Raw genomic sequence first — 24775 nt, forward strand, 5'->3', positions numbered from 1 at the left:
CTTAGTCAATGTATTTACAGACAGAGCTTTCAATATCAGTTTAATGTAAGATTACCAATGGGGGGGGGGGTCCCTCACCCCTGCTTAGTCATAAGAAGATGATTTATGGCCTGCTGTTGTTTATAGTCATCTGAATTTAGGAGATTATTCCCTAAAACCAAAGAGAGAAAAGGGGGGCAGATTAAATTTGAGATGTCTGTAAGCCTCCACGTGCACCTGCAGAGAGAGAGAGAGCGGGGGAGAGAGAGACAGAGAGACAGAGTGTGTGTGGATGTGACACGAGGGCACAGTTGATGAGACCACAAACCACAGTTTTATGACAGTAGGCAGAGGGCACAGCCAGTAGAACAGTAAAGGTTAATTAGGCAGGTGTGCAGGTGAGGAACTCGAGAAGGAGGCGGCTCGCTGCAGGAACATTTGATCCGCAGAAAGGCTGGAAACTGAAGCATCCACCCGCAGTATATAACAGGGAGCCAGCTGTCTCAGCGCACCACAAAGCCTTATCCTGAGCTGCAGCTTTGGACCTGGACGCAGAGGACACCGAGACTACAGCGGTGAGTCCCGCATCTGCACGAGGGAAACACAGGTGTTAAGGTGTTCTACCAGCCTGACCCGAGATGTTTCACGGGAAATGGAGTTACTACCTATGGAAATACATTGAATGCTCATATACATGGATGTTAATTTTCAGATTGCAGTCAAACACAACTACATGTGAGAGTTCTGTTATGGCTTATTTTATTTATTTATTTTATTTCATTTCATTTTTTTTCTATTTCATTTTATTTTTGACAGACAATGCTCCACATTATTGAGTTGAATAACTTCTTCAGTGGGGTCTCAATTGAGTCAACTTTGTTTGTAGATGGCTACTTTTTTTAAATTAGATCATTGAAAGCACCATGTTAAAAAAATACTCCACCAATCTCTAGCTATTTTCGTTTTCTTAAAATAGATGTTACACAAAATATCAAAAACTGTGTCTAGAAAAAATGTAAAATGTGTTCTTTTTTCTTTTTTAGTTCTGTACCAAAATCATCGAACAGATGTCTTGGAAGGCAAAGAACTGTTGTACCTATGTATTTATTTGTCATTGATTCAAATCATAGTGAAAAGTAGTATTGTGTTTGTTCTGTCTGACATATGATGATTTCTTAAATCCTTAAAAACCACCTGAATTGGCCTCCAGGCTGTAGTGATGATTCAGCAGTAGTTATCAGAAGTCAGAGGCTCTTGTTTTTTCCCCTCAAAGGACCCAGAGGAATCCAAAAATACCAAATATTTCTGCTGAGGGTTGAACAAGGTTTTATTAATGCATGAAACAAACAAAGGCAAATGAAATCCCAAAAGCCACTGGCTTCCAACAGCGATAATTTTTGCACTGTCCCTTCGTGCCAATCTTCCTGCACAGTTTGGCCCAGAACACTTAAATAATTAGTTTGAACATTTAAGAGGCCACCAGGGCACATCAAACCAGTGAAGATAAGCACAAGTTTATAAGCATTAAATTTAAGGTCTGTGTGAGCACTTGATGAAATTTCAACTCTTTAAATCAAATATGAGCTGTCATTTATTTCTTGTAAAGATCGTGTCTGATATTTCAGCTCCATTTGCAAAATAATCACGACTAGAGTTATTTTTGGGATCATCATATTAACCTTAATACATCTGCAAATACAAAACAAGTTAATCCAGCATTACACAAAAAATGGGAATAAATCACTGAGTGATGTGTATCTGCAGAGAGGGAGAGGGAAAGAGGGAGGGAGGGAGACAGAAAATGATGTGATTAAGTTACAGAGACCTCTCTGACCCAACAGGACCAACATGTCGCTCACCTCCATCCTCTCAGCTGAGGCCATTGAAAACGCTGTCAAGGACTGTCAAGGTAGAAACCCTGCACACAAAACTCATCACTACCCAACATCAGCATTAAGACAACAACTTGAAACATCTAATTACTTTAAGCTAACTAAATGTGTGCATTATGATGATAGAAGCAGAGAGTCATATAATCTTTGTTGTGTTCACCCCGCCTCAGATCATCCCGCTTTGACAAAATGCAGCCTTTAATCTCCTTTGCAATGCAATGTTTCCGATAGCGTCCAGGCTGCCTGCCTGCACTAAAGTCACATCCAGTTTCAGCTGAATGACAATGAAATCTAAATGTGTCTCCTGGACTTAAAAGATAAAACATGGGACAGCAGCTTCATGCTGTTTTAATCTCACAGCATTTCACAGGAGACTTCTGCACGGATGGTCCAGCTCTAATGCATCCTTTTAAAATATCTGAAAAAGTCTAACCTTGGTTGCATGTGATATTTCTTTTTCTTTTTTAAGCTCCAGACTCTTTCTGCTACAAGAAGTTTTTCCAGCTCTGTGGGCTGTCTTCAAAGACACCTCAGGAAATCAAAGATGTCTTCCAGATCCTGGATGAGGACAACAGCGGCTTCATCGAGGAGTCGGAGCTTAAGTGTGTGACACAAATATTTTTCCAATTGCAAATATTTGACTTGCAGTAACATAACTTAGATATTAAGTCACAGAGCTAGATGAGGAATGTATGCACTGAGATTCAGAACAGTGGTATTATTGAGACTGCAACATCAGGGCCTCTTCTAAATCCCTGATGACATAATTCTGCTTTGTTTTATTGCGTGCAATTTAGGAATTAGTGTTATGTGTATTTAAATGTGTGTCAGTGACCAGTCAACTCGAATACTTACAGCAGATGTTCGGCTTGTGTGTGTGTGTGTGTGTGTCTCTTTGTGTATTTGTGTGTATTTCTAGGTACTTCCTGCAGAGGTTTGTCCCCGGGGCGAGGACCCTGACTGAAGCAGAAATGAAGAGCTTCATCTCAGCAGCTGATGATGACAGTGACGGCAGAATTGGAGCAGAAGGTATGTATCTGATTTCTCAGATCAAAGCTGCTGCATACATTAAGTCAGCAGATGATGTGATGTCATTGGTCAGGGGGAAGTGTCAGACAATGACAGTGTGTGTGTGTGTGTGTGTGTGTGTGTGTGTGTGTGTGTGTGTGTGTGTGTGTGTGTGTGTGTGTGTGTGTGTGTGTGTGTGTGTGTGTGTGTGTGTGTGTGTGTGTGTGTTTTTGTTGTGTAGGGAAGTGCAAGAAGAACTTTTGTAGAGAGAGGGATCACTTAGGGTGATTTTAGTTCAGTAAAATTTATTCACAGCAGTTTCACATCAGAAGAAAGTGAAAACTACATTTTATATAAGAGTAATAAAGTAATCGTTCTTCAATACCTTATTGGCCTGCTGAATGTGAGATAAAAAGTCAATATGCAAAAAAAATGGTCAATCCATAATAACCATAAGAAGTGCAATTCTGCAAACCGTTTCAGAGTGCATTCTTTGGGTGTAGCTAAACAAAAAGTTCACTACCATTATTGGTTTGGAGATCTAGGCTCATTTTTGGTAAAGTTGGGGAAAAAAAAGCAAAATATAGCAATTTTTATTACCTTTCGAGTGATCAAGTGATTTGTCTGCCTGCCTGTCTGCTTTTTTTTAATATTTGGCAAGGATCCCTCTGATGGCAAAGAACTTTTTTAACAGTTTGTTTTGCACCGTTGTTTGTTTTGATAGCTAGCTGGCTTTAGCTTTATCTGACAGCATCCAAGCAATGTACTAGCATAGCTAGAATATTTGGGCTCTGTTTCAAAGGTGAAATGTACAAATGATGGACGAGAAAATTGCTATTACTTAGTCCCTAGTACCTTATGCAGAATTATCGTCTATTTAAACTGTTTTGTTGTCACGATTTCCAAAGCTAGTTTATTATGGTATCAACATGTCACACTTTTTGGATTATTACTTAACTTTTTCTCACCTCCTTTCATGCCATTTCATTTGTTTAGTAAGTGGGTTAGGTTAAGTGAAGCTCTGTCTGCAGAAAAAAAAGAAAGAAAAAACCCACTTGGTTGCTGTTGTGTACTGTGAAAAAGTGTTCACCCAGTGTTCTTCACCCAGTTTTCAGAAACCATTTTCATGCTTTTTTTTGTTAAAGTTTATGTTAAGAACTTAAGATTTGTATTGATTTTGACACCCCCAAAAATAGCTGTCCTTGTTGTTCTTTGGACCAAAAATCTCACCTTTTATTTCAGTTCAGATTTTTGCAGTGGAACATGTGACTAAAGGCCACTTCAGCAGCTTTTTGTTGACTTATAGTTCTGGTGTCTATCCCAGCCACTGTTTTTTTTATATACTAAATATAACTGAAGAGTAATTATCACTCATTATATTACTCTTCCTTTTAAAGGTCTTGTTTAATTTTTAAGCTCATAAAGAGACAACAATAACTGTTTGAGTCTGCTTCAGAACCTGCTAAAAATATCCTCAAAGGAGGTTAATTTTACTGCCAAATAAAGTGTTATCAGAAGAAAGTCATCCTGAAACAGAATAAACTGGAATTTAATGAGTAATCTAGGCAAGATTTTGAGCAGAATACGATTCCAGTGGTTTATGGCCTCATAGTTAAGTTAAATTTTTAGCATTTAGCTAAATATTGCAGTGTGAATCAGGATTATATTCCGAAGTTAATTTGTGCTGAGAGTGTTTGGAATGGAATTAGTTAGTTCATAATATTTGTTGAATCCTGTTGTTTCAAGTTTATCAGAGTAGAAAACATCTGCATGCTGTCATGACCTCCAAAATCCCGTCCCTGTTTTTCCTGTCCTCTAGTTACGAGCAATATTTGAGCTCAGCTGTCTTACATAATAGGATAAAGGATTTGGACAATCCAAAAGAGATTATTTTAGTCTGTATTTGTTTATATTTTGCTGTGCTCGGTCATTTAAAGGTTCAAAGGGGATCCCTGTGTCAACCATACATGTAACAGTCCAGCATAAGGTTGAAATTTGCATGACTATGTTGAGCAGATGGCAAAAGGCAAAGAGGTGTGCGGACTGTGTTTGCAAATGATTAATTGCTTTTTCCTTGATTTGTTTTTGTCAGAGTTTCAGACTATGGTCCAATCCTGAGTTTTATTCCAGGAAAGTGCTCAAGTCTTCAGATCAAGAGTCCCCACACCCCCACCTCTGGAGTTCTCCTGTTCTCAGTGATTCATTTTCTACTAAAATCTATGAAATCCTTCATCAGTTTGTCAGTCATCTGTGTTCATCCATGCTCTCTTTTGTGTAAGGTCTACCCCTGACAATCAACAAGAACAAACACGGAATTTAAGATCAGCTCTTTAAGATTTTATCTGTATAGAATATATAAGAAAGATGAAAAATGCTATGGAAATGTATTGATTTTACTGTATGATAATGATCTACAAATGAATAAATAAAACGTCTGATGGCACTAAATAAAAGTTTCATAAAATTATTTGATGTTGTATACAGCCAGGGGCTGTGCGGTGGTGCAGTGGTTAGCACTGTTGCCTCAAAGCAAAAATGATCCTGGTTTGATTACCTGGCAGGACAGGTGCCTATGTTGACCCAAATTTGCTGGATATGGATTGAGTCAAGACTAGAGGAGACCAGTCTAACATTTTCAGTGTTTTCTTTTTATCAGAAAATTGACATGTATTTCCAGACAATAACTTAATTCTATGGCAAATACAGCATACTAGCATAATGATGACTTTGTAGATATTTTGTTTGTTTTCATTAAAATTCATGTGTATTTTAATGGACAATTTAACAACAACTGAAATGTAAATCTATGTAAACTGCTCAACATTTTTTAGAGCAACACACAGTGTAAGGTGTTAGCCACCACTGCCCTGAGTTAACAATATAGGCCCATAGCCTGTCAACAAAACACTTTAAATGTCTCTGTAATGGTTGACCCACCAGGATGGGAAGTACAAGCTCTTTCAGCAAAATTGTTTTAGTGCTTTTAATACATTTCTGACAGAATTCCAGTTTGTAAAGGCTCAAATTTGGGAATAAAAAAAACTGTTTGAAACTGTTCACTCCTGCTCAAAATAATTGAGCTAAGAATAATTTCTGAGCAACAAATAGTCTGAGTTAGAGGACGTCATGAGACGTCATGATATTTCTATTAAAGCGTGTATTTTTTTATTTCTATTAAAGCTGGTCTCATTTTTTAAGCACTGGGCGTAATTTTGTCCACTGTAAAATAGCAGGTAGAATTTTTTGCAAAATACTAAAGGTAGAAAGAAAAACCTAACTGGCACACGATGCAAAATAGTCTCTGACCCATATATTGTTGCAATGACCCACATAACTTCGCAGTAAATCATCATTTGATATTTTTCCTAACTCTGTGAGTAACAGTTCACATAAAAAAATGTAATGTAATTAAATTTAAAAAAATATATCGAACAGGAACCTTTATTTGGCTTGAAGTCAGCTCTACACGCGCAGAAAATGTTGTGACACCGCGCTGTCAAAAGGAGGAAGTTAAGAATGTAAAGCATCTCCTCATATCATTGATTTCATTTCCTCATTTTAACTTTTTATTTATGCACTCTACAACCACAAACAACTGGACGTGTTGTGTTTATGCTCTGTAAGGTGAGTGTTGGCGTCGTGTTGTTCTCTGATGGAGCTTTTCTCCGCCTGCAAACACAACTCCACTGCTAGCATAGCCGGCTAGCTACACTAGCTGCATTTAATGATTGAACTCCGGCAGTTTGACTGTTTCTCAACTGTTAACGTCAAGTAGCTTTACTTGTTCATGTCGAGTCGGAGACAACACTTGGTGTTCGACTCGTTCAGTGTTTTACAGAAACAGCGAGTGTTGTGAGCAGTGTCCACTCCGCAAGTACAGACTTCACCGGTGTTTCAGTTTGTGGGGTAACACCATTAACTGTTGGCTTTAACCTGAATTGTCAGTAGTGGTCGTCACTACAACTGCGGTTAAAACACAGAGACATGCCTCACGGGTAAAAATAAAATGTAAACCGTATTCCCCAGGTGTGTCTTTAGCGATCAACTAAAGGCACTCGCGCGAGACATGTTCAACTGAGCTTCGCAGGTCAACAGAGTTACCATATGAACTGAAACACGGGCTTAGCAGCAGCAGTTCGGTAGCTAAACTCACAGAATCGGAGTTGAAGATAGTTTCAGTTTTTCTCTGTTGACAAAATCTGCACAGACATCTACCATAAAGATAAAAAGACAGTTACAAGGGCAAAAGTACTGGAACAGAATAATTTATATATAATTATAATAATATAAGCCGGTATTTTTTATACACCCCAACTTTACAATCAAAATATCAAAAGGTCATAAACTTTTACTGATGTTGTGAATTGTCTTTCCTCTTTGTAGGGTAGCAACAGGTAAAATTTGAAATGATGTTTTTCAGAGCTTCTTACATTTGAATACCCTAAGTTAACAAGTACACCCTGCTTTAACTAATACATTTCAATAAAGTGGTATGTTATCCATGTTAAGTTGAATCTTTCCTTATTCTCTGGTCTTTTTATTTTGCTTTATTCTGAATATCCCCAGAATTACGTCCAGTGAGAGTACTACATGCATTTGAATTGAGTCAGAGCAGAGAATTCTTTTTATTATACTTTTGGACCCAGACTCATGTGTAACTAAACAGCTGATTACAGTTTTCCAAGGGTGACTAATGTAGTCAGTAGATATGGAATTGATTTACAGCTTGAATAGACCTCTACTGATGGTTGGTCATGGCAGTACGGTATGATGCTCTACCTTCCGACACAAACCAAACTCCACACCTTAAAACCCCCCACTCAGGATATATGTCAATGATCTTCTTAGTTTTTTCTTGTCTTGATGTTTTAGTACTTATTTTTACTCCCCAGGCACACGGCATGCTAACCAAACTGCCTCTAAAGCGAAGAAATCCTTACGCAAGTTCCCCTAATGCTGATGATTAGGTAAAGTATCCTTGTTTTTCAAGTGGGATGTCATATGAAAGAAATTGAAAAGCCCATTTTCTTCAAATCTGTCTGAATTGTTTGTGTTACAGTCCCAGGATGGCCTCAGGAATGCAAGAGAAACAGTTCACGCCGTCTCTGCTCAGCTTTTTCATTTATAACCCAACATTTGGACCACGGGAAGGAGAGGTGTGGTAGACTCCTGGATAAGCACATATTTGGGACCTAAGTTACAAGACTGATTCCTTAAGAGTTGGAACACTTTGTACAATGTTTTGTGAAAAAAAGGGAATCTACTAATCTTGCCTTTCTAATTTATTGTCTTCATTGTTTTTTAGGAAGAGAAAAAGATTTTATTTTACCACCCAAGTGATGTGGAGAAGAATGAGAAGATACGAAATGTTGGTCTCTGTGAAGCCATTGTACAGTTCACCAGGTAAAGACTTTGGCACTGGATAAATCCCCTTAGTTTTAACTGCCTGGATGGATTTGTATGTGTTTGTTTAGCCTTCGTGGATTTAAAAAGCTTCTCATATCAAATTCTAATTCTGATAATTGTAAACCTTGGCCACTAGTTTTATAAAAGTCCATTTTTAATTGAACCAATGGCTTTGGAATAGTTCCGGTGGTTTGCTTCAGGTAGTAGCTGGAAAAGGAGGTTGGTTCATTGTAAGAGGGCATCTAAAGTAATGTTAGGAAGACTTGAGTCAAAATTTTCAGACTAGACACAACTCTAAGATTTTCTTGATGTCCGTGATTGTAGAGACACATAAAGAGAAAACATAACTGTATCGTCAGCTCGTGAAGTTGTGTATATCCTTTGTTGTCATGGTCTCCAGGACATTCTGCCCGACAAAACCAGCCAAATCCCTGCACACACAGAAGAACCGGCAGTTTTTCTTTGAGCCTGAGGACAACTTCTGGATAGTCATGGTATCCCTTATATGTCACACATTATTTGCTCAGTATTTGTTCTGTTAGTCTAGACTTTGTTTACATTATTTCCAGCTGTAATTAAAGCTTGCTTCTTTTTTCGACTGTTCTAATGTACAGGTAGTTAGAAACCCGATGATTGAGAAACCAAACAAAGACGGAAAACCTCCCACAATAGAGTATCAGGAAGAAGAAATACTTGTGAGTAAAAATCTTGTCAAGATCTGTGTTTTCATTCTGTGAGAAAGTTAACTGACTGAGCTCTCTTGTGTCTGTAGGACACAGTTTATGGTGCAGTCGTAAGACAATGCTACAGTATGTACAAGGTAAGTGTGAGTTGGGGCCAGTCACATCAATGGCACGGAGTCACAGGAGCGCCATGTTGGAAAAGAAATCAGTACAAATGCAAAATAATGTTAAAACAAAGACAAATAATTTATGAAGGAAATCAAACAATCTTGTTCATTTATCTTCACATGAAACAGTTTTTCGCTCTGTATTTAAGTGTTATGCTCCCTCCAAAGGGGGCGCCATAATCAACACAAACTGAATATTCCTCACTGTAGCTGTAAAGGTCACTTCTCATTCTCCGATATGGGCTCCTATGACTCCTGGTCAACTGTGCCTTAAACCTCTCATATTAGAGCTTAATAAAGTACATTTCCTGTGGCACTGACAGTTGTTTTCCTTTTGCTTAAGCTCTTCAACGGCACATTCAGCAGAGCGATGGAAGCAGGTGGAGTCGAGCTGCTCATACAGAAACTTGAAAAGTTCTTCTACAGGGTAAGGGAATACCCTTCTTAAACGAACACAGGCTTCCCCCTGCTCCATGTAACCAGATGACAGATAGAAAGAGAGAGGGTTTGGTGTATCAGAGGTTGAATATCAGTGGTTCCTCCAAGATGATGCAAGTGTCTCCACAAGCAGCAGCCAGAGTTTCTTATTCATCTGACTGTACCAACTCTGAGCGAGTAAAGTGAAACCTTTCTCCTGCCCTTCTCATGTGTCCCCTGTGTGTGTGTTGGTGTGTGTGCTCGCTCTGGGATGTCCAGTATCTGCAGACTCTCCACTTGCAGTCGTGTGACCTGCTCGACGTATTTGGAGGAATCAGCTTCTTCCCACTGGATAAGATGACCTACCTGAAAATCCAGTCCTTTGTCAACCGAGTGGAGGAGAGTCTGAGTCTAATCAAATACACGGCTTTCCTTTACAACGACCAGCTCATCTGGTACACACTTATTGCTTTATTTCATGTGTCTGTTAAATCTTAACTAACCCTGCACAATTTATTTCAGCCACATATGAGTTTAAAATCCACAAATTAAAAACACATCAAGACAAATTGGGCAAATAGAGGTGGCTTCAAACACAACCTGTAATCCTCTTTGCAGTTAATGTGCTCCCTGACATGTCACCTGCCCCTCGGCTGGCTGTGTACACATGAAGAGGATTAAAGGATTGCTAATGAAATTACTTCCGAGCTGTTTAATTATTGCCCAAATTAAGTGCCTGCATCTCTCTACTCTCAGCAGAGTGTTTACAACCACCAGGAGACACTTAATTTAACACCCAGCCCTCTAAACAGCACACTGAGAGTGCTACTCACGTTTATTTGTTGTGCCATGAAGGTTAAAAAGTGTAACAGTGTCAATTTTTATACTTTTCTCTGTATTTGCAGGAGCGGACTGGAACAAGATGACATGAGGATTTTGTACAAGTACCTGACCACCTCGCTGTTCCCCAGGCACTCTGAACCAGAGGTGAGGAGGTGGAGGTGCAGCAGAATAAGAAGCTGAGGGAGGAATGAGAGATCAAATGAAGAAGTGATGACAGAAACAAAAGAACATGTTTGTGTATATAAATTACTGCATTACATATAACTATTTACAACCTGATGAAAGCTATAGCTCCTTTTAAACACTCAGTGTGTCGTGATTCTCTAGATTAGATTTTCAGGTCATGATCGTTTCAGTTTATGATTTAATATATTTGGCATAGCTTTGATGGCTAGAGCCGTAAAATGTTTAGCGTCTCAATTTTCCACTCTTAAAATGGCAATAAAACTAAGACATTCATTGTAGTTGGTGACAAATAGCTTCTTGCTTGATAACAATCGAATTTAGTCAAGTTTACGGAGCTGTTATTTTCCATGGCAACATTTGTGTTAGTGGAACATCAGCGTTCTAAATTTTTATTAGCAGTGGTAGTGTCTTTTACTGGATAAAAGACACAAAAATGACGTTTATAAAGCTTGACCCTGAGGCCCATTTAGGTGAAGTAGTGAACTTTCTGTGAGACTGCACATATGCACACTAAAGTGACGCGTACCAAAGTTCTTCTTACCGTGTTGAAGAGAAAGATGTAATTATCCAGCATCTTACCTAGTGAAAACAAACCTTTATATAAGGATGTGGAAAATGTGTGATTGTCTACAGAGTTGTTTTCCAGTCAAACATTCACGAAGGATCTATGCTCATTAAAATTTTGCTTGAAAATAAACAATGAACATTTCAACAGGAGAATTACAAAAACACACCACAGCTGGACCTTTCTATCATTTTATGCAATATCTCATTCCAGGCAACTTGTGATGTCATGAAAGTGTGTGCCATTCCTCACACACACACTGCATGTCTGGTGTCATGTGAGAGTTTAGCAGAGTCTGAGATTGGGACATCATCATTATAAAATTAGTGATCTGTTCTGATGGGAAGGAGAACGTTTGGCCACATGAGTGACTAATTGAAACAGAGTTCTTCTGCTCTGATGAATAGAATAGAATAGAATAGAAAATACTTTATTTATCCCCGAGGGGAAATTCAGGAGTCACCGCAGCATTTAAGAAAACAAAAGTAAGAAAGAGTATAGAAAGTGCAAAAAAAGTCCATAAGAAATTAGATGACGACATCCCGTCCACCACTCGTCCACCACTCTCCAGCCCAGCCAGTCTCCACCTCCACAAGGTCCAGGCCTGAGCCTCCTCAGCAGTCTGTTCAGTCTCTGTCTCCTGGATCCTGTCTGCTCACAGCAGGCGAAGCTCCTCCAATGTGCGATGTCAGCTCCGTCAGCCACGTCCGTGAACAGCACGATGCCGCTGGGTTAGCACAGCTAGCTTGTCCATCCCCCGGAGCTAGATCCCACGTTCCCAACAACGATGGATGGAAGGACAGGTCCACGTCGTCACCTCCCAGCTCACATCCGAGAACCAGCACGTCGTCCTCACCTCCTCCTCCTCAGCTCGAGGGAAATCATCAAGCCTTAGGCTAGTTAGCATTGACATGCTACAGGCTGCTAACAGCTAATTTTGCATGTAAACAATGCAGCCATGGTTACATGTAGGATCTCCAGACAAACACAGGAGAAAAGTGGTAAAAAATATTGCCGAAGCCACAAAAAGTTTGGTGTCCGTGACCGACAATGAACCATACAAAGTGATGATCCACTCCAAATACAAAGATGACGAAAAAGAGACGAAAAAATTACAAGAAACGGACAAAGATGAGAGAGCTGCTGCAACAGGCAGCTACTTGGGTAGCGCCTAGCAACTGTGAGGACTTCATAAGTGATCTTGAAAAAGTCTTCCTTCTAGATATATGCATGATCCTAATAAAAGTTGAGTGGTGAGAAGAGAGATCTGTGTTTTTCTCTGCTAGAAAAGAATGTCTTGGATTAATTTTGTAGTGATGGGGTACATAAGAGCAGGACTGGAAAAAAGGATAGAAGAGCAAAAGAAAGCCAGAAGGGAGAATGATGGAGCACGGGCTAAAGGCTGAAACATAGGCTAAAGGCTAAAACACAGGCTAAGCTGTTTGTGAAAATGTGCATTTCAATCTGCATGCAGCAGTTATTCTGCAGTGGTCTGTTCAAACTTGAGAGTCTATCAGTGAAATGAAGAGTGAAATTACGTTTTCTCTGCTTGATAGAAGAGCATTGGTAGGTCATTCCGAGTATTCCCAACACTAAAACTTACAGACATGTCCCTGAGCAGTGGGCTGTGAGTATTGCCAAATATAACCGGCTACTAAACTACACTGCAAACTGAGTTTACAAGGTTGAGAGAAAACTTGCAAGAAAGAAGGTCCCGTTTCCGATCATTTATTTCAAAACAAATGCATGCCTTGATAAGAGCTCCTCATGACAGTGGGTGCAAGTGCTCATGGGAAACTGAGTCTTTATCCTGGAAAAACACAACCTTAAAATATAGTCGTGACTGCCCCTTTAAGGTTGTTTTACTTTAATCTGACTGCAGTAGAAACTATCAAGGCTTTAAAAGTGCAGCCACAAGCTAACGGTTAAGAAGTTTCCTATGATAAGTCATTTCTGTCAAATGTCCAAACATAAGAGAGTTGGAGAGAAAAATCCTGTAGGATCCAAATGTGTTCAACGCATAATCATAATCTAGACAGAGGGATCAAGTATCAGACTTGATTATGCACTTCTGAACCATCTCTAACAGCTTTCAACATTTTCTTCTTAGTTGGCTGGCAGAGACTCTCCTCTAAGGCCGGAGGTCGCTGGGAATCTGTTGCACTATGGGAGGTAAGTCCCTGATCCCGTGTTACTGTCCACTCACTTAGCCTGTATGACGATGTTTTGTTTTAAAAGTCTCAGTGCAGAGTGAGTTAGGAGAGCTGCGTCCTGAATGAACCCTCAGATAGCACAGTGAGGGTGTGCACTGTAATGTATACACTTACGCGCATCATTAGCTTCAGACTGACTGATAATAACACGTCTTACTTGCAGTCAACACAGTAATTAAGGCAGGAAACTCCCTTGGCCAACATTATAAGAGAGCATCCCTGCAGTCTTATGTCTGCATCCATGTTGAACACGAGGCAGTTTGCGCTTTTGTTTACTGTCTGATCAAACTTGTGACGGCGCACAGCTGGAGCCTGAGTTTCAGGTGGTGCTTGCGGAAAGTTACGAGTGTTTCGGGAGGTGATGTTAAAGACAAAGTCTGACTCCTGCCGATGTATCAAGGGGACGGGGTTACAGCTCTGGAATTTTGAGAATACCATGAAGGCCTTTAAAAAAGCTGCAGACTCAGCAATATGAAATATTAAACACTTGAGATGCTCTTGAAGCTCCTCTTGAGAAGCGAATATAACACACATATATGCCTCCCAGTGCTAACAGTTCCGCTAAATATTAAATGGCATCCTTGGAATCCAGTGTTTTAATGGTACAACAGTGAAGTCTTTGTTGAGCTCTGGGTCCCATCTTTTGGATCAGTGATGAAGGGAAGAAAAGTATACAGTCCTTGATCATTTTTAAGGTTGAAGAAATGAAGCTTTGGGACTTGTTTGTCAATGATTAGCATGCTAACTGCTTAATTAGCTCTTCACACTGTGGTCAGAGTGGTCTGTAAGCTAACTACAGAGGTACCTTTGAGTGGAAACAATGTCAAAGAGTCTAACAGCAAAAAAATAGAGGAAGTCAAACATTCAAATCACCAAATCACAACAGATTTCAGACCATGTTTGACTTTTTACTCTCTGACAGTTCATTGGGTTATGTTTAATATCTAACTAATGTCCCCAGACTTTAATAAGCCTCAGCAGCACACAGCATCAGTATTGTTTTTCATTCTCCCTTCACATCTGTGTAATCTCTTATCACTCACTACCAGCTGTTATGATTTCCGCTCCACTGGACGGCTGCTTTACCAGGTAGCAGGATTTGTCCAGATTTTGGGAGAGCAGCTTTCACATATTTTGAGAGCTGGGCTTAATGATGTTGAGTACCTCAGAGAGGTCAAAGCTCTGATAAAATCTGTAACAGGAGAATGCAATAGCTCAACTTGATTTATGTGCCTGCTCTTCCTTTAAAGTTTTTTGGATACTTGGTTTTTATTTTTTGCTATACATAGTAGGTTTTTGTTATCTGTATTATGGTTTTTGTAACTTTGTGATGCTGTGCTGTCTTGCCCCGGGTTGTTTTCTAAAAGCAGATTTTGATCCCAATGGAAATCCTGATTATTAAATATTTATTACTTGCATTATTCACCCAGCCCATCTCTCCATTTTAGGTTTTTAACGGGGCCGACCAACCTCAAAGACCCAGAAGCCAAATTCCGATTTCCCAAAATATTTGTCAGTGCAGAGGAAGGCTACGAGGAATTGCACCTTATTGTTTATAAGGTAAATATACTCAATCTGTCATCGAATGAATAACTTCTGTAATAAAACAGGAAGAGGAAGATGGTATTTTTCATTAGGGATGTTTTTTTCATCACCTGTGGCTGCTGGATTTGTGGATGAGGACTCAGTTTAAAATGTTATTCTCATTGAAGCGATAAGGATTTTCAGGATTAAAGAGCTGAATTTTAAAATGATGAACCAGCTCCTAAAATATTTACCATCAGAGTGATTTTATCTCTGACCTGTGTGACATGAGTCTACATTTAAACTGGTCTGATTTGCTCTCTCTCAGGCGATGAGTGCTGCAGCTTGTTTTATGATCAACGGTAAGTCACCAATCACTCACTGAAACACAGTTCTTTATCTACTTTATATCTTTGAATAAAGCTCTATTATTTTTGCCTTCCTTCATAGTAATTTCACAGCTCATAAAACTCTAAAAGTTCCCTTTTCTTTCCCTCCATGTCTCTGTCCAGCCTCTGTGGAGCTGACGAGGGACTTCTGTGAGCAGCTGGACGGTTTGGTGGGCCCTCAGCTTACTCTGTTGGCGTCTGACATCTGTGAACAGTTCACCATTAACCGCAGGATATCAGGGTCAGTGGGAGAATCCACCACTCATTAAAATTAAACCCCATCACATTATTGACTGCTGAGGCTCATACTCTGCCTAAATAGAGATAAATGGAAGATGCTGTCTTTGCTTTCACCGTTCTTAGTTTGTTAAAATTGGTTAAGTTGATAATACTTGATGATAATTTTATCCAGTAAGAGCCCCATGTGCAGACAAAATCATATGAGAGTACTTCATCATCTAAATGTTTTTGATCATTGTCAAGAATGAGAGGCAGTGACATAAAAACAGGCGGCAGAATCTGTAACTGTTTGTTGTTTGTCATCAGTTTTCTGTCAGTCCTGTGTATAAACTCTACCAAGCTGGCAATGATAGCTGAGACTCTGAAACCATCCGATCTCATCGTGGCTCTACTTAGCTGTAACTCAAGCAGTGTAGCTTCACAGACTCAGACTCAGACTGGCATCTTGGCACGGTTCCCTTTAACCCCTGCAGTTAGCTTCAGAGACGTCCTCGCAGGTAATCCAAGACTGAACTCCCCAGCCCAAACAATGTGATGGTCTCCTTTTTTAATCACTCTGCTGAAGAATCCTCTGAATAAATGATGCCATCCTAGAATCCTCAGTTGACTTTCAGGTTGGCGTCCTTGTTTTGCCTGCAGGGGCTGCTTGAGTAGAAATCAGCACACGTGAACACATTCTTATCGCAGCATCAATATTCAAAGTGATGAAACATCTTTGTGATTCTGTGTCCTTCAGGCCTGAGAAGGAGCCCCAGTTTAAGTTCATCTACTTCAACCACATGAACCTGGCAGAGAAGAGCACTATCCACATGAGGAAGACCGCCAGCGTCTGCCTCACCTCCGTCCATCCTGACCTCATGAAGATACTCGGAGACATCAACTGCGACTTTGCAAGGTGCAGCAGAGAGCTTTGTAAAACTGTGGCTGTATTCATATTCACCACAAGCCTCCAGACATTAAGTCAACAGCCTTCACAGTGACTGACCAGAAAACAGCGTTGGCTGGAACATGCTACAGTATAAAACACAGAGCGGAGAATTTGAGAAAATATGTAGAATTGCACACCCCAAATCTTTATCACGTGCTTTGAGCACAGCTGGGTCACTTTCATCAGTGATGTGATGCACTGGTATCTTTCTAATCTTTATATCTACTCAGTCATGAGACTGTGGTCATCATGTGATAGCTCAGTTTTCAGTCTGTGGGACAAACTGTGGCATCTAAAGTCGTGGCATTTGTTCCAGTGCTCATATCAGTTCCTCTTTTTGAGCAGATGTAGCTCTCAGCTTGAAACATACTCAGAGCTATTTTTATGGAATTTAGATCATTTAAAACTCCTCTTTCACTGATGAGATGATGAGTCATTCCTCGCTGAAACATTCAGAAATATTACATTAGATTCTAAACTGTGGTTTTAGTTATAATGGATAAACAACATTAGGATTGTAGCAGCTGTTAAATACAGAGGCATGCTGTGTATGCTGTTACTGCTTTTTGATGATGCTATTTCTTCCTGTCTGTATCTCAGAGTGGATGAAGATGAAGAAATCATTGTAAAAGCAATGACAGACTACTGGGTAGTCGGCAAGAAGTCAGACCAGAGAGAACTCTATGTGATCCTGAATCAAAAGAACGCAAATCTGATTGAAGTCAACGGTGAGTCCTCACAGCCATGATATGAGATAAAAACTGTGCCGTTCAGACATCCTACCTCCATCCTTAATCTGTGCCTCACCCTTTCTGCCCTTTTGTCTTTTTTTTCTGCTCCAGAGGAGGTTAAGAGGCTCTGTGCGACGCAGTTCAACAACATCTTCTTCTTGGACTGATGCAGCAGACACACAGAGACTGTTTCAGCACACTAAAAACTGTCAGTGTTGCAGGGTATCATGACAGCATCAGCGTAATGCAATAATTGCATTGTAATATAAAAAAATAAAAAGCTTTCTCACCAAGTTTTTTTTTTTATTTAACCTATAAAAATTGTAATTTTCTCTTGTAATTAAGTGTAAATCCAGATTTTTACTGTACATGTACGTTTTTTCTCTCATTTTTCTTTGTACATATTTGTAGGATTTTGTTTGCTCTTACATTTGATTCCTTTCTACAGTTTGTTCACGTTTCAATGAACACATCATGTCTCAAGTTAATTTAAACAACATGCACAGAGCAGCAACTCCAGGTTCTTTGATCAGTGATAGTTTTGAAACAAAATATCATGTCAAAAGTATCGTAGTTTGTAAAGGACTGCGCTTACTTTAAATAAATTATGAAGTCATTTGACAGAGTGTACTACTGTCTTTTTTTAAGATTTCACTTCAAAAAACAACTGAAATAAATATATAATATAAAACATCATCACATCTATCAAGATTCAAAGTGTTTGTCATGTGAAGAGTCAGGAAATGTGTTGAGTTGGACAATGAAATACATCTTTTTCTGTCCACAATGAATTCTGTGCAATTTAAAAAAGTGCATTGTAGGCAGAATAATACAACATATACAACAAGATATATAGAATGTGCAGACAAAGCAGCAGACAAAATAAAATGCACATGAAAAGAAATGTGAACATTGTGCAATAGGAAATTAGAAACCTATGTAAAAGATTGTTCAAACCCAGAAGTATTTGTCGGTCATTATTCCAACAGGTGGCTCATGAAGCTTTATTAAGAGAAAAATGTTGTCCTAAACCTTGATAAGGAAGTAAATGATGGATGATGAACACAATGAATACCAGCTACCACCAAAAAAGAGCATTTACCTAACTATTCAGGTCTTATGCTTGAAAATTTCCGCCAGAATATAACAGCTCTCTGTCAGAAATATGCTTTGGGATAAGAAAACTGCACTAAAAGGAAAAGCTACATTACATTAAAAACAGTAAAGGTGTCTTGTGAATATTTTTATAGAGAAGAAAGAGTTAATGAGAGAAATAAATATTAATACGAATGCAAAACAAATGTGTGGAAATTTAGTTAATCACTCCGGGGCAGTAGGTGGCGATATTTTTTGTGCCATACAATCACAATCAGAGAAGAAGAAAAACGACCCAATCAGCACCCGCTGTTCTGGTCTGACTTCGCAGCCAATCAGCATCACCTGAGAAATTTTTCAAACCTCACGCGCCATGATTGTTATGTTGTGTTGTGCGTCTCTAGTTTAGCCTATGAGTTTAACCCGTCCGTTGTCATTATCATCGGACGGAAAGATAGGGAGGTTTGACTTTACGGGAGTGTTATTGGACTGATAGAAAGGTAAGAAGGATAACCCATGTTTTTGCGCCTAAAACAACCAAAAACACGTCTGTTTTGAACTGTTACGTTAACTTTACTTTACGTTAGTGTGGGGAGTCCGGGTAGTTGGTGTGGCCGACGTTTACTAGCTTTGGTACTTTAGGTAATAACCCGAACCAGCGTTAAACGTTTGCAGTTTTCCCCTTCCTACCAAACTGCCAGCCACTGTTTTACTCTTAATGCGACCGTTAGGAGCGAAGTTATGTTAACACTTACCGTGTGGGCCAAGATACGAACATGTTAAACGAATATTATGCCTTTAGTAGCCATCACAGACAAATCTCACCCTATACCAACAGCATTTTGAAAGCTACACGTCCGTAACAAGCTGGTTAATATGTATTTTACAAGTTTCAAATTTTGACTTATCATTTGTGAAAAGTTTGACTTTAGCTGATTAAAAGTTGTCGGGATATTATAGACTGTCACTCTTTTCACTGGAAAACATGTTGAGACATTTCGTATTCCATCCAAGTTTTTTTTCCTCTTCCTCTTCTTTTTTTTTTCTTTTTTTCTCTTTTGAAGGGGGCAGCAAGAAGTTATTTAAAGAGACAGAAACCAGCAGGAGATTTTTTTTTTTGCCCCAAATATTTTTCATACATGCACAGGATAAGATGAAATTAGTAGAGAGAAAAGAGGTTGTGCCTCTGAAATGACAATGACACAAACGGGAAGTTTCTCATAGGAAGCTTTAAATTGTGTAGACCCTGTCTGGGTTGGTCTGTTGTTGTGTGCCTTTGCATCCACTTCTTTATACTCCTTGTTCCTCTCCACAGATACCCAAACATGGAGTCTCGCTTTTCTCACCTGCGCCAGCGGGACACCAGCGTGTCAATGCTGAGGGTGAAAATGTCCCGCAGGAGGTCACAGTCCCAGAAAGAGAACAGAGATCGAGCCATGAACTTAAGAAGACAGCTCGACCAAGTCCCAGAGCTGGACGTCTCATCCATGGATGCCTCCATTGCAATGGCCAACATGTCAATCATACCGGAGGCAACGCTGAACAAGACAAAAGGGGCCAAAAGTAGGTTTCCACATCCACACATTTACCTCTTTGTCTTCAAAAAAACGTTAAGCTGGGTTTTTACTTATTTTTTAGCTATAATTTTTTAAAAATTTTGTCTCTACCCTTCACCTGTTCCTCTACAGATGCAGCTGTTGAAGAGAGGCTGAAGCAGCTTGAGCGCTGGAAAGAGCGCAAGGCTCTTGAGAAGGAGAAAGAAAAGAGGGAAAAGGAGCGCAAAGGAATATTCAAGACTGGCTTGTATCATCATAAGGAAACCTTTTCTATTGCCCCCCTGCCTTCTGTCCCAGCTGCCTCAACCAGAGCTAAGGAGGTGAGGGATCATGTTTAAGTGATTCATAACAAAAAGGAAAGGGAATAATTGTTGAAACAGTGAACAAGTTGTCTTTGTTTTCAGACAAAAGTAAACACGGCTCCATCCCAGAGTACCAGGGTCACTCGTTCCATGAAGCAGCAGCAGGAAGTACAGAGGGTACTACTTTCCCTTAGATTTGTCACATTCTCTCTGTTTGATTTTAGTGATACTAAAAGCTTGTCCGCACTTTTTATTCTGCAGCCTTTGAAACCGCAGGATCCCAACGCATCAAGGAGAGGTACATCTTTGAAATGTTTTCTATTTTAAATGACACAAATCATAATCTGTTCTGTTTTAAATGTCTTAAATGCTTCTCTGTAGCACAACCTACTGCAGAGAAATCAAACCGGACCCGTGCAGCTCCGGTGAAACCTGCCCCGGCTACAACCAAGGCCAAAGTGTGTGCAGGTAACTAATGAGAAGAAAACAAAATCCCAGCTCATGACTGGACTCTGAGACCGGCTATCAAGTTGGTGTAATCCTATCGTGTTTCCTCATTTGCATCTCAATCTGTGCCTGTGCGTTGCGTCATCCTGTCATAGTGGAGCCCGTCGTTCGAGCGACCAGATCAACCAACAGGCCTCCTGTTACAGCAGCTCCGGTGGTGAAAGACAAACCCAAGGACAAGCCTGCAGGTATTCATTGAAGCTAAGGCTCAAGTTCTGACATCTGACAGATTTTTATTTTCAATCAAGCACAAAAAATGGAAACCAGTGAAGAAAAAAAAACAGCAAATACTTAACGATTCTGAGCTGAATGAAAAAAGTGTAATATTTGAACTGTCTCTCTGGTTCTTAGATGTTAGAAGCACAAGGAGCAGAGCTGTTGTCCACCCTGTGGTCCCATTAGCTGATGGGAAAAAGAACTCTGAAGGTATTTTAGACTTTTGTAAAAGAACACACATTGTCTTATGTCACACACTGTAAGGGAAGATCAAACCTTGTTTTTACTAACCGGTGTCTCGTTTCAATAACAGAGATGGCTTCTTGTTGAGAACTAATTAGTTTTGATCTTTTTCATTTCATTTTATTTAAATCAGTTGTAATGTCTGATCGTAATGATGTCATATGTGGGGGAGATAAACTGATTCATTAGATTAATGTGAAGATTGATGAATTAAAAAAATAAAGCTCAAAACATGGCAATGGGACATCTGTGCATTTTAGCTTAGACACAAGGAACTTGACAGTTTATCAAAAGAGAGTTTTATCTTAATCAAGTGAGTAATAATCCACATCTCTTCTTTTGGATCTTTCCAAATGCAGCAGCTGTCATCAACATGGTCCCCCCTGCTGAGTTTAAGGTGAGTACTCACATCAGTTTGAAGATCACGATGTGCTTTGAACGCCTTGACTTTGACTTTCTCAGTATTTTTTTGAACACTGATTATTCTGTTTGGTTTTTGTTTAGGAGCCTGAGATTTGGGAATCAAAGGAAAAACCACATCCAGAGGAGGACATGGTGGTGGATCAAACTCAAGCTGACTCTGTCCCTGCTGTGGACCCCACTAAAGGACCGTCTTCTGTATCTTCTTTTGCACCAGAAGGTTTTGTCTTCCAGGCCCCAAATGGGTTGTCTTCGTTTAAGCTGGAGCCTCTCACTCCTCGATCAGCTGACGCCTTCCTTACACCGAGGTCTGTCTGATCATTTGAAAACACTTAAGAGCTCTGATGTTTTATTCGATCCCATTGAACCCTTGAATTGGAATCAGGGATTTTTGTGCAAGAAAATGTTCAATTCAACTGAAACTCTTGTTACTCTTCCTCTCCAGCTCCAGCTTTAATTTTTCAGGACCCTCTTCATTTAACGACGAGCCTCAGACAGAGACAATTGAACCATCTCCCCCTAAATCCCCTCGCCGCTCTCCTCTTCAAACATCTCCCACAGTGGCTCCTCCCACTCCAGGCAGCCCACTGGAAGCAAAGCATGATGTACCCTACTTCAGGTAGCTTACCATGTGCTTTTATCACATCTCTTGAGACTTGGAGACTTTTTTTTCTAGTTCAAAGCCAGAAAAATTCCATTGGTAAAAGAAAAGTGCAACTTGTAGTACCTTCTTAGCCCACCAGAGGGACACTGCATAAACAGATTCAAGTACACTTCTCCCTAAATGATTATTAGAGCGGTTATCTTCTTTTCTTTGTCTTCTTTTTTCTTTTCTATAACTTACATTTTTGTTTCACCTTTTCCAGATCAGAAATCTCCAATGAGACACACAGACTGACGTCTCTGTGTGAACACTGGGAACCGAAAGTGGAGGATGAATCCATCCCAGAAGAGAGTGAGTGTCGGGATCAGAACACTTACATGACCCTGTCTGGACAGACAGAGACCTTATTCATAGATCGTTGTTTTACTTCCCCTCTGTTTAGTGAGAGACAGCATCCGCACATTTGTCGGCCAAGCACGGCTGCTGATGAAGGAGCGCTTCAAGCAGTTCAGCGGCCTGGTGGATAACTGCGAGCTGGGCAGAGGAGAGAAGATCACCACCTGCTCCGACCTGCAGGGATTCTGGGACATGGTGTACTACCAGGTAAGAGCCTCATTGTGGAAATACAACACAGCGATTCAGCCACAAAACACAGAAAACAGAAGCAAATCATCTCTGCATATGACCATCTTTCAGGTAGAGGATGTCAACAAGAAGTTTGACACTCTGAAAGAAGCAGAGAGCAGAGGGTGGGTGGAGGAGCAGAAGATGGCACCAAGACAAAGAAAAGTAGTGAAGGTAAGCTATCATTTCCTATTTCATAACGACGCTGGTAGCTTTTTTTTTTTTTGCTGTGTTTTGGGAAAAAGTCATAAATTGATTCTCTCATTTCCTTAGAAACCAACGGCTGCACCTGCAAAACCAGCAGGGACCAAAGCAGCAGCAAAGTCTCGCCTGGCTGCTGCTAAAGCTGCCATGAAAGCCAAACAAGCAGGCGAGGCAGAGAAAGCTGCAAAGGATGCTGGGAATAATGATGACAACCTAAGTTTGGCGCCTACACTTCAAGAAGAGGCCAAAGCGGCTGACACGGTGGTGTTTGATGGCGGCTTCTTCCAGGTGGAGAGTCCAGCCAAACCATCAGGTGAGCAGACATCACGTCATGTATCAGTGTGTCTCAAAAACACCATTTGGGCTTCTTAGATTTAAAACTGTTGTATTTCTAGGTTCAGTGAGGAGATCCAGTCGTCTCATTGCAGCCGTGCTCCCTCAGGCCTCCCCCTGCACAAACTACCTCTCACCCAGAAGAGTCACTCGCAGATCGCTCGCACTGGCACAGACCCCAAATCAGGCCACAGCTTCTCCCGTTAAGCCCACCCACACTCCTGCTCAGTTCTGCCTCACTCTCGAACAAACCCCAGCACAGGCTCTGAAATCTCAGCGAGGGACTCCGAAGTCAACCCAGAAAAGAAAGGACCCTGTAAACGTCTCCCTCTGCTTCACACCAGTGAGGCAAGTTTCTTCAGATGCCGCCAAGCCTGAGGCGAGCCCAGAAACAGTCCCCTCACAGGAAAACACAGCCACTCCTCTGCCCCCCATTCCAGCCATTTCTGTCACGGAAGAGCAAGACGAAGCAGACAGAGCAGTTAGTGACGACTTCCCTGTCTCTCCAAGACTCTCCCTCTGTCTGAGTGAAACACCTCTTCCTGTCTCCAAAGCCCCCGAGCCCCCCTGCTCTCTGAGCTTCACGATATCACCCTGTGGGACCCCCAGCCTGCCTAATAACTCCTCCTCTGCTGCGGTGGAGGCCCAAGAGTCTGTTTGTCACTCACCAGACAGCTCAGTCGTCGAGGTAAAACACATTTGACACAGTTCCCTCTCCGCCGCAGGCTGTTTTAAAACCATTTGTCCTGCCATAAAACAATGTTGTTTCTGTAACTTAGGAGGTTCCTGTGTTGGACTTTGAGCGCTACCTCCAGCCTACACCCCGGTGCAGCACGTCACCAGGGGAGGCAGTTGCTGCAGAGACACTGTCACCCATGGCAGTGGATGTAGAGATGGAGAGTCCCAGAGGCCAGTCAGAGGACATGATTACTCAGCAGGAGCTCGGTATGATTAGTTCATGTAGAAATTTTGAGTGTTTAACTGGTGGATGCAAACCATTTTTTTATGTTCCCTCACTTTCTTTCCATCACAGCACTTCCCTCTGTGCCTTCACTGTTAACCCTCCAATCACCACAGGTCAGGTTAAATTATTTACTCTAAAACCCACATTAAAAGATGAACTTGATCTTTGTTAGTTTTTGTTGTAACTCTGATTAATTTTGTTTCTGGATTTGTTTCTCAGGCCCAGTCAGCCGAGTCTGAGCTCCTTCTCTTCACCCCCAACATGAAAGACCGGATCCGGGAGTCTGTCTGTCCAAGTGATCTCATGGTCTTCACCCCTCCTCTCTAATATGTAACAAGGAGTGTGTCTGTTGTAATATTTCTTGCTTTTTACAAACTGTTTTTGTTACTTTTATAATCTCAAAGTGATTTAGAGAAATTTTTCGATGAGCAGAAAATAATTTTGTTATTAAAGTTTTAGTTAAGACAAAAGATCGACCTTGGTTCTTCATTAACATCCACACATAAATCATTTTACAAACAGTGGTTTAACTGATC

General features: G+C 40.5%; 3 protein-coding genes across 3 annotated transcripts; all 3 read left to right on the plus strand.

The window, feature by feature from the left end:
- The first annotated feature begins 247 nt into the window (after window positions 1–247).
- pvalb9 (parvalbumin 9) lies at window positions 248–5315 on the plus strand. The gene is made up of 5 exons (XM_074663081.1): window positions 248–554; window positions 1821–1888; window positions 2341–2473; window positions 2791–2900; window positions 4972–5315. The coding sequence occupies exons 2-5, from the start codon at window positions 1828–1830 to the stop codon at window positions 4995–4997; spliced, it is 330 nt and encodes a 109-aa protein (XP_074519182.1). The 5' UTR covers window positions 248–554; window positions 1821–1827; the 3' UTR covers window positions 4998–5315.
- Window positions 5316–6343: 1028 nt separating this feature from the next.
- ccz1 (CCZ1 homolog, vacuolar protein trafficking and biogenesis associated) lies at window positions 6344–17792 on the plus strand. The gene is made up of 17 exons (XM_074662566.1): window positions 6344–6503; window positions 7772–7846; window positions 7939–8035; window positions 8185–8282; window positions 8686–8779; window positions 8900–8980; window positions 9058–9105; window positions 9479–9562; window positions 9832–10007; window positions 10458–10539; window positions 13257–13318; window positions 14808–14919; window positions 15212–15245; window positions 15396–15513; window positions 16249–16407; window positions 17041–17168; window positions 17283–17792. Exons 2-17 carry the CDS (start codon window positions 7833–7835, stop codon window positions 17336–17338), a joined length of 1443 nt encoding a protein of 480 aa, XP_074518667.1. The 5' UTR covers window positions 6344–6503; window positions 7772–7832; the 3' UTR covers window positions 17339–17792.
- A 798-nt stretch (window positions 17793–18590) lies between these two features.
- Window positions 18591–24717, plus strand: dlgap5 (discs, large (Drosophila) homolog-associated protein 5). Its single transcript, XM_074663916.1, has 19 exons — window positions 18591–18766; window positions 19582–19829; window positions 19955–20142; window positions 20227–20301; window positions 20386–20422; window positions 20506–20592; window positions 20727–20819; window positions 20983–21057; window positions 21450–21487; window positions 21595–21818; window positions 21956–22129; window positions 22377–22465; window positions 22557–22717; window positions 22811–22912; window positions 23012–23255; window positions 23338–23963; window positions 24055–24220; window positions 24309–24352; window positions 24459–24717. Exons 2-19 carry the CDS (start codon window positions 19592–19594, stop codon window positions 24564–24566), a joined length of 2769 nt encoding a protein of 922 aa, XP_074520017.1. The 5' UTR covers window positions 18591–18766; window positions 19582–19591; the 3' UTR covers window positions 24567–24717.
- Window positions 24718–24775: the final 58 nt, after the last annotated feature.

This window comes from Halichoeres trimaculatus, unplaced genomic scaffold (genome assembly GCF_033239565.1).
Source record: "Halichoeres trimaculatus isolate MK-OKI-2021-1 unplaced genomic scaffold, fHalTri1.1 fHalTri1_scaffold_23, whole genome shotgun sequence".
Classification (NCBI taxonomy): Eukaryota; Metazoa; Chordata; class Actinopteri; order Labriformes; family Labridae; genus Halichoeres; species Halichoeres trimaculatus.

What these genes read in the sequence shown, in the direction of transcription:
- ccz1 (XM_074662566.1), top strand. An exon ending in ACAACTTCTGGATAGTCATG is followed by an intron (nt 8,780 to 8,899) that starts GTATCCCTTATA and finishes TCTAATGTACAG; the next exon opens with GTAGTTAGAAACCCGATGAT. An exon ending in TGCACCTTATTGTTTATAAG is followed by an intron (nt 14,920 to 15,211) that starts GTAAATATACTC and finishes GCTCTCTCTCAG; the next exon opens with GCGATGAGTGCTGCAGCTTG.
- pvalb9 (XM_074663081.1), top strand. Translation starts at nt 1,828, where the DNA reads ATGTCGCTCACCTCCATCCTCTCAGCTGAGGCCATTGAAAACGCTGTC. An exon ending in ATCGAGGAGTCGGAGCTTAA is followed by an intron (nt 2,474 to 2,790) that starts GTGTGTGACACA and finishes GTGTATTTCTAG; the next exon opens with GTACTTCCTGCAGAGGTTTG. An exon ending in CGGCAGAATTGGAGCAGAAG is followed by an intron (nt 2,901 to 4,971) that starts GTATGTATCTGA and finishes TGTTTTTGTCAG; the next exon opens with AGTTTCAGACTATGGTCCAA.
- dlgap5 (XM_074663916.1), top strand. Translation starts at nt 19,592, where the DNA reads ATGGAGTCTCGCTTTTCTCACCTGCGCCAGCGGGACACCAGCGTGTCA. An exon ending in AGCAGCAGGAAGTACAGAGG is followed by an intron (nt 20,302 to 20,385) that starts GTACTACTTTCC and finishes TTTATTCTGCAG; the next exon opens with CCTTTGAAACCGCAGGATCC. An exon ending in ACCCAAGGACAAGCCTGCAG is followed by an intron (nt 20,820 to 20,982) that starts GTATTCATTGAA and finishes TCTGGTTCTTAG; the next exon opens with ATGTTAGAAGCACAAGGAGC.